This window comes from Neofelis nebulosa, chromosome 15, assembly GCF_028018385.1.
Source record: "Neofelis nebulosa isolate mNeoNeb1 chromosome 15, mNeoNeb1.pri, whole genome shotgun sequence".
Taxonomy (NCBI): domain Eukaryota; kingdom Metazoa; phylum Chordata; class Mammalia; order Carnivora; family Felidae; genus Neofelis; species Neofelis nebulosa.
Genome location: NC_080796.1, coordinates 72711889 through 72720574, shown reverse-complemented (window position 1 = coordinate 72720574; position 8686 = coordinate 72711889). Strand labels below are relative to the sequence as shown.

The following is an 8686-nucleotide window of genomic DNA, read 5'->3' as shown; positions in this document are numbered from 1 at the left end:
TAAAATTTGTATGAAACCAGAAAAGACCCCTAATAGCCAAAGCAATCTTGAAAAAGAAAACCAAGGATGGAGGCATCACAATCCCAGACTTCAAGCTGTATTACAAAGCTATAATCATCAAGACAGCATGGTACTGGCACAAGAAAGGACACTCAGGGAAATGGAACAGAATAGAGAACCCAGAAATGGACGCACAAACATATGGCCAACTAATCTTTGACAAAGCAGGAAAGAATATCCAATGGAATAAAGACAGTCTCTTCAGCAAATGGTGCTGGGAATACTGGACAGAGACATGCAGAAAAATGAAACTGGACCACTTTCTTACACCATACACAAAAATAAACCCAAAATTGATGAAAGAGCTAAATGTAAGACAGGAAACCATCAAAATCCTAAGGAGAAAACAGGCAGCAACCTCTTTGACCTCAGCTACAGCAACTTCTTACTCAACATGTCTATGAAGGCAATGGAAACAAAAGCAAAAAATGAACTATGGGACCTCATCAAAATAAAAAGTCTCTATAGTGAAGGAAACAATCATCAAAACTAAAAGGCAACCAATGGAATGGGAGAAGGTACTTGTGAATGACATACCAGAAAAAGGGTTAGGATCCAAAATCTATAAAGAACTTATCAAACTCAACACCCAAAAAACAAATAATCCAGTGAAGAAATGGGCAATAGACATGAATAGACACTTCTCCAAGGAAGACATCGAGATGGCCAACCCATACATGAAAAAATGCTCAACATCACTCGTCATCAGGGAAATACAAATCAAAACCACAAGGAGATACCACCTCACACCTGTCAGAATGGCTAAAATTGACAACTCGGGCAACAACAGTTGTTGGTGAGGATGTGGAGAAAGAGGATCTTTTTTGCATTGTTGGTGAGAATGCAGGCTGGTGCAGCCACTCTGGAAAACAGTATGGAGGTTCCTCAGAAAACTAAAAATAGAACTACCCTACGACCAAGTGATGGAACTACTAGGTATTTATCCAAGGGATACAGGTGTGCTGTTTCAAAGGGGCACATGCACCCTAATGTTTATAGCAGCATTATCAGCAATAGCCAAAGTATGGAAAGAGCCCAAATGTCCATCGATGGGTGAATGGATAAAGAAGATGTGAGATACACACACAAACACAGACACACACACACACACACACACACACACACACACACACACACTGGAGTATTACTTAGCAATCAAAAAGAATGAAATCTTGCCATTTGCAACTATGTGGATGGAACTAGAGGGTATTAGGCTAAGCAAAATTAGAGAAAGACAAATCTCATATGACTTCACTCATATGAGGACTTTAAGAAACAAAATAGATGGACATAAGGGAAGGGAAGCAAAAATAACATAAAAACAAGGAGGGGGACAAAACATAAGAGACTTTTAAATATGGAGAACAAACTGAGGATTTCTGGAAGGGTTGTGAGTGGGGAGACGGGCTAAATGGGTAAGGTACATTAAGGAAGACACTTGTTGGGATGAGCACTGGGTGTTATATGTAGGGGATGAATCACTGGATTCTACTCCTGAAATCATTATTGCACTAGATGCTAACAAACTTGGATGTAAATTAAAAAAGAAAGAAAGAAAGAAAGAAAGAAAGAAAGAAAGAAAGAAAGAAAGAAAGAAAGAAGGAAGGAAGGAAGGAAGGAAGGAAGGAAGGAAGGAAGGAAGGAAGGAAGGAAGGAAGGAAGGAAAGGACCACGGGCTCAAAATGACGGTTTGGGCCAGGCCAACTCCCCAAACCTTGTTTAATACCTAACCTAAGTGCAGTTCCAGCCTCCCCCAGAAATGTAAGTCTTCATGCATCAGTGAGGAATTTACAAATGAGGTCCTCTGTCACATGAGGCCTCTCCCTCCCCCAAGGAGGGGAAGTCATCTGCATGATCAGACCCCCTCTTCTTCCCAATTACTGGAGGGTGACCTTTACATTTATCTGGTTGATTTTATTTTTTAACACAATCAGTGACACATCAGAGATGTGAACGGGCTGGGGTGAGGGTGAGACATGAAGGAAGTTCTTGGGCAGTGTCCCAAGGACTGGAGAGACAGGGTGACAGCAGGGTCCAGGGTTGGGTGCTGGGGAGCGTGTGTCTTCATGGGTTACTGTCTGGATGAGGAGAAAAGGCATGGAAGGTAGAGTCCCTTTTCCATGCCACACGAGACTTGTTCCCCAGCCTGAACAGGGCCTGAATCAGGGCCTCAGGGAGCAGGATGGAGGCTGGTGACAGGGAGAAGCTGGAAGCCGAGAGGAGGGTCAGACCCGGAGGGGAAGTGAGAGTCTGAGTAGGTGTCCAGGGTTGAGGGCGGAGTCCATCTGCACTGTCGGGGAGACTCAGGGCAGGCGTGTGTGTTGAGAAGGAAGTCAGAAGAGAGGGGCTGCGTGTGGGGAGGTTTGTGAGAACAGACGCCAAAGACCCACTTTCCGAGAGAAAGAAAGAACATCTGCACATAAGATGCTGTTGTTGCAACTGGTGTTGCTCACGGTTCTTGTCCCAGGCGGTAACAGTGATGATGGTGAGGATGTGGCCCTGCCTGGTCAGTGCAAGAGTGTTTGTCTACATTTGTGTGCGTGTGTCATGTGTGCACATATGTTGTTGTGTACATGTGTGCATGTGTGTATATGTGTATGAGTATGTGTGTATATGTGCCTGTGTGTGTATCTCTGTGTGTTTCTGCCGTGTGTGCACGTGTGTGGGTGGGTGTCTGTATGTCTGTGTTTGCATCTGTGTCTATGTGTGTGCATATCACGTGTAACTCTGAGCGTGTGTGTACGTGTGTGCATTGGTGTCTGTGCGCACATGCACACATGGTGTGGGTTCCCCAGCACATTCCTGGGGAGTGAGGCATGTCCACCTGGTTCCTCCCTGAGCCTCCCTGACCCCAGGGCCTTGTGCTCTTCTGAATGGTGGGTGCCAAGCTCGGGGCTCTGGGGCAGCATGTGTCTCCAGAGGGAACTACGGCTCCCTGTCCTCCAGATTTCGGTGCCCCTCCCTGGCCCCTTTTGCTGATTCTCTCTCCTTCCCTCTGCCCTCCTCTTTCTCAGTCTATCTGTTCTTCTGGCACAGACTTCCAGGAGCCAATCACTTTTCGAATCATCCTGACCTCATCTTTTTACAACCGTGCCCGGACACGAAATCAGGGTTCAGCTTGGCTGGGACAGCTGCAGACTCATGGCTGGGACAGCAAGACCGGAGCTTTCATTTTCCTGCGGCCTTGGTCCAGGGGCAACTTCAGCAAAGAGAGGCTCATTGAACAAGAAAAGTTATTCCATTCATACTCCATTAGATTTCTTCAGGTATTTCAGGACCATGTCAGTCAATGGCAGCTTGAATGTGAGTTCAGGTCCCTCAGGGCAGGTGGGATGGAGGTGGCCGGTGTGTGTGTCACCTTGAGTTCCTTCTTCCTCCTGGGTAGACCCTCCACTGGCTGCTGAACCTCTCGATTCCCCATCGTAAAACTGAATCACATCCCTCTGTTCACGGGGCAGAAGCCAGACCCTGATTCTCGAAAAGCTTTATGTCTTCTGCTCCTTCCCCTCCTCTCGTTGACCTCAGGCTGTGCTCTGAGGCCTCCAGTAATGTCTGCAGTGACCACCCCATTCCCTGGCCTGCAGCCAGACGTCCTCCTCTCCCTCACTCTGTGACTGATCCTTGAAATGTGCTTTTTTCTCCATTCAATCCCCTCAGTGACCTCTGTCTGTGTGTTTCAGTACCCCCTGCCCTCCTTTCACCCCAGACGGTTTTATCCCAGCTCTTCTGAGGACCCCTCCCTGTCCTCTGCCCACACCTTCCCATCTCTCTTCCAACATTTATTCCTTCCTCAGTCATTCACCTTTTCCTCTGTCTCCAGCGACCACCATTTCCCCTCTCTCTAAGCCTTCACTCAAACCAAAATCTCCCGTTCCTTCTGATACCCTCAGTTTCTCCTTCTGCTTCCACTGTCCCTGGCTTCCATTTACCACATCTCATCTCTTTCCCTCCCCCTTTCTTGTATCTCATACCCCCTTTTCCAAGATCCCTTTCAGGTCCAGCTGGAAGGAGGCTGTGAGCTGCACCTTGGAGAAGCATCAGTAGGATTTGCGCGGGTTGCATATCAAGGATCAGATCTCATGAACTTCCAGAACACGTCATGGTGGCCATCTCCAAAGGGAGGAAGGAGGGCTCAGCAGGTCTGCACAGTCTTCAATCAGTACCATGTGGTCAATGTAAGAACACAGGCAGAAATCAATGACATCTGCCCCCATTTCCTCTTGGGTCTTCTTGACGCAGGAAAGACAGATCTGCAGCGACAAGGTCAGTCCTGCTCCCTCCCTCCAAGCATTCTCTCTCTGTACTCAAAAATTTGCCACATTTCCTCAAATTCAGGGTGAGAAGGTGCCAAGAAGGAGAGGGGATGATGCTGACAGGTTTCTAGAGGTGGAAAGACATGTGTATCTAAAGCGATGTGAAGATCTACCTTCTAAGTCTGAGAATTCCTGTCCTGTCTCTGCAGTGAGGCCAGAGGCCTGGCTGTCCACTGGCCCCAGTCAGGGTCAGGGGCCTGGCCATCTGCTCTTTGTGTGCCACGTCTCTGGCTTCTACCCAAAGCCAGTGTGGGTGATGTGGATGCGGGGTGACCAGGAGCAACAGGGCACCCGACGAGGTGACGTTTTGCCCAATTCTGACGGGACATGGTATCTTCAGACGTCCTTGAATGTGGAAGCCAGGGAGGCAGCCGGCCTGTCTTGCCGAGTGAGACACAGCAGTCTAGAAGGCCAGGATATTGTCCTCTACTGGGGTGAGAAAGGGCTGGTGCCCAGCAGGGAAAGGGTGGTCCTCCAGCAGTGCAGGAGAGACAGATACAAAGTTGGGATTCTAGGGACTCCAGACCATAAAGGACTAAAATTTAGTGACCTAAGAAATGGAGAGCTGGGTGTGAGGGTCCTGTAGATACGGCAGGAAGCAGAGGGTTGGTTGAAGGGTCCATCTGTGAGCAGGGATGGGAGAGGAGAAAGAGGAAGGGTGGTTGGTGAGGCAGAGGGTGACGGGAGCAAAAAGGACCAGGTAGGTGCAGGTCAACCCGGGGTGGATGGGAATTGACACCCTCTGTGCACCAAACCCACAGAGCAGCACCGCCCCGTGGGCTTGGTATTCCTGGCCGTGGTCGTGCCCCTGGTGCTTCTGGCAGGTCTTGCGTTCTGGCTCTGGAAGCGCTGGTAAGTCTGAAACCGTGTTTCTGCTCTTTCCCAACTGTGTCCCCACCTTCCTGTCTGTCCTCAGCCCTCCTCCAAATCCATGCCCCTTCCCCTGAAGTCCTCACCTCCACCTGCTGCAGAGTATTTCCAATCTGTTCCTCCCAGGAAATCACACTGGAGACATCAGTGCACTGGCCTTCCTTTGGAGTAAGATCCCTGCAGCCCTGGTTCCAGCACTTACCTAAACCCAGCTCAGTGGTGATGGATTTGCAAGTCTCTGTGTGCAACTTTCGTCTTTCCTTTCTGCTCAATGATCAGTTGTCAATATCAGCTGAGTGTCATTTAGTGGGATGTGTTGTTCTCACCTCTTTCTGGGACTTAAATCTCAAAATTCTCTCAAAGTAAAATGAAGTCTGAGTACCTCCCTGGGTCACAGGCAACAGATGTCATTTCCTCCTGGGAGCCCTCCCCGATTCACAAGTGGAAGGAGTCTGTGCTTTGTGAGAGTTTCACACCACCTTTAGTTTCTTTTTGGAAATATATGCCTCCCTTCCCATCCTTTGTGACCACGCAGTTAGGTCCATTTTCCCTTCTAATTTGTAGACATTTTGTGGGCAAAGTCCATGTCTTTTTAATACTTGTATCCTCAAAAAAAAAAAAAATACTTGTATCCTTGGCAAGGAGTCTCACCTGCATGGAATATGTCCTCAACAAATACCTGTGTTGAATTTATGCCAATTTTATACTTTTTTCTTTTTCTCGTGATTCCTGTCATGTTTGTGGTAGTTGAGATGTTTGATGCTCTTTTTGTGAAAGGTCTTCTCATTTTTGCCTCGAGACTTGATACCTTCATGGTTCCTTGGTAACATCTCTGAACCCCTGAGGAGAACATAGTTTTGTCTGTGGATATTTCTATTATTTAAACCAGACACCTGTTGGAGTGGACCTATTGTGGATGAAAGGAGGAGGGCAGATGCAGGTCCTGGCTGTTTGAAGCCCTCAGGACAGCAGCAGAGACGTCACCTTGGGGTTTGTTGGCAATATAGGGGCTTGGGATTCACTGCATCACAATTTTCTTTTTAAGAAAATCAGCAGGGGATTTACAGGTGCATAAAATACGATGCCCGAGAGGTAGCACTGCCAGTGTGTCCTTGGAGGGAAATGAGTGGGTCCATAAAAGAGAACAAGAGTGTTGTGCTCAGGAAAGAATGGGGATCTGGCAGGGAGAGGGCATACAGAGCATCCTCACATTCGTGGCTGCTGTGTTACAGTCGCTGAGGGCACGGAGTCAACCACATGAGCTGTTATTCCTGGGGGAAATACAGGGTTACAGATCTTGGAGCTTTTGCCCCTTGATGAATACACACCTTGTTTCATGTGTGTTTTTGTTTAAAGACAGCATATATATATATATATATATATATATATATATATATATATATACGCTTTATTTACCTATACTGAAATGCCAGCTCAGAAGTGTTTCACATTTCCAGCCTTGGGTACTGTGGTCACCAGTGTCTTTGGCTTTCAGTCTCACAGCTCTGCTGCCCATGATGCTCTTAGAAACAAGCAAGAAATGGTCACCGTCTCATGCCTCCATGAACATAGCTCCTTTACTGTTATGTCATCATCGTGTCCTAAATATGACTTTAGCACTTTCTGGAGTGGCTCCACATGGACATCACAAATTTCCTGTTCATTTTCCTGGATTTTTGCATTGTTGATTCATTGCCACTGACCTCATGGCCCACAACTCTGCCTTGTGAGCCTGAGTGAGCCTTACCCGCACAGGTGTTTTTGTCTGTGAGGCACATCCCGCCTTCTGTGCTTAGGACCACCCACCCTCCTTGTAGCTCTGGGATTCAGGGTCATTTTAAATACAAAATCACCAAGAAAGAGCATGTACCAAGAGTGTGGTACCAAATGGATCATGAATAGGGCACGTGTTTGCAGTGTGGGAATTCACACAGGAAGGCAGAGTGGTACCTGGTTCAGCCTCACTGGGGAACATGTGGGGTGTGGGACACATGTCGGCCACTCTATGTGTCCATGAACAGCAATGAGCACATGTGTCTGGGGTTACAAATCAATGCCAGTAGGAAGACCAATCTGTACAGACTCCGTGAATAATGAACATGGACACTTGTGACTTATGACCCCAAAAGCAGTGGAAACATCCATGGATAGACTTCAGTTACTGTAGATTTCATTAATTCACTCAATAAACTTTTCTCAAGCCCTGACCATGCAGCAGGGACATTTGGAGTATAAGGTAGTGGGAAGAAAAGGTCATTATAGTCTTTGGGGTTTGAAAATTTTGCTTTCTTGATTTTTTAAGATTTTAATTGTTGTTTCTAAATAGTTTCTTAGTACAGGAATTTTCTGGGTTTACTTAGGGGAAAGGGACTTAGCTGTAATTTGTTCAGGGTCTGAGAGGAGAGGCTCAGGGCAGAAGAACATTCAGAGGGACCCAAGTGCAGGCTCCCACTGTTGCACATGTGGACATTTCTGGAATAATAATGTTAAGATGGGAGAGGTGGCAAAGGTGAAAAATATTGGTAGGGAGAGAGAAAATCATGGGACTTCTCCAAACTTCTCTTCTAGATTGGACTGTTGGCCTACTTCTCTAGGGTCTAGTCTACTTTGTCACCCTCATATGGCCACCTTGTGGCTTTTGGCTGGTTGACTCCACTCTCATGTGTAGCCCTGAACTCTTATCAGCCCGAGTCCATCAGGAGAAAGCATCCTTGACAATGTGACGGGAGAAAGATGGACATGTAACTTCCAGTTTGGCCAATCATCAGACAGAAGCCACTTATCCTTGCCCAGAGTGATGGGCACTGGCTCCAAGTGGCTCAGGTTACAGGTGTTCTGATTCTTGTGGTCAATGGCAGGCAATGAGATGGTCTCTCTTGTCCTGGATAAGAAGGTTGGGGTATGAAGTGTGAAACTATGATCCATTTTTCAGCATATGAGAAGCAAGGCTGAGGATAATACCTTCATGCAAGAAGGCAGAGAAATTGTATACATGAAATTTTCCTGGAAAGTAGGATCTAAAGTGTTCTCAACACAAGAATGAAAAAGAAAAGAATAGAAAGAGCAGAGGATCCAGACGTGAGGTGGTGGCTGTGCTAACTAGTGGGATTGTGGGCCTCATGTCACCATGAACACACACACTGAACATCAAATGGTACTTCATTTTATGTTTTTAAAAGAAACGGAGTGGGGCGCCTGGGTGGCCCAGTCAGTTGCGTATTGGACTTTGGCTCAGGTCATGGTCTCATGGTTTGTGGGTTTGAACCCTGCATCGGGCTCTGTGCTGACCTCACTCATTGCCTGGAGCCTGCTTCATATTCTGTGTCTCCCTCTCTCTCTGGCCCTCTTCCTCTCACGCTCTGTCCCTCTCTCTCAAAAATAATAAACATTAAAAAAACCCAGAATATATTGGACAACAATTAAAAGTATTTAAACGTGGATCA

The 8686-nt window shown here is 47.0% G+C and overlaps 1 protein-coding gene across 2 annotated transcripts in view; it reads left to right on the top strand.

Moving 5' to 3' along the window:
* Positions 1-2181: 2181 nt before the first annotated feature.
* The window catches only part of LOC131496392 (T-cell surface glycoprotein CD1a-like), a 131586-nt gene continuing 125081 nt past the window's right edge, over positions 2182-8686 (top strand). Inside the window, exons 1-6 of one of the 2 annotated variants that reach the window (XM_058701918.1) lie at positions 2198-2545; positions 3097-3363; positions 4045-4323; positions 4523-4807; positions 5135-5225; positions 5370-5823. In XM_058701918.1, the coding sequence (XP_058557901.1) occupies positions 2485-2545; positions 3097-3363; positions 4045-4323; positions 4523-4807; positions 5135-5225; positions 5370-5415 (1029 nt within the window). In that variant the 5' untranslated portion in view covers positions 2198-2484 and the 3' untranslated portion in view covers positions 5416-5823. Of the gene's footprint in view, positions 2546-3096; positions 3364-4044; positions 4324-4522; positions 5113-5134; positions 5226-5369; positions 5824-8686 lie in introns of those variants that run through there. The other variant, XM_058701917.1, reaches the window with a different exon arrangement.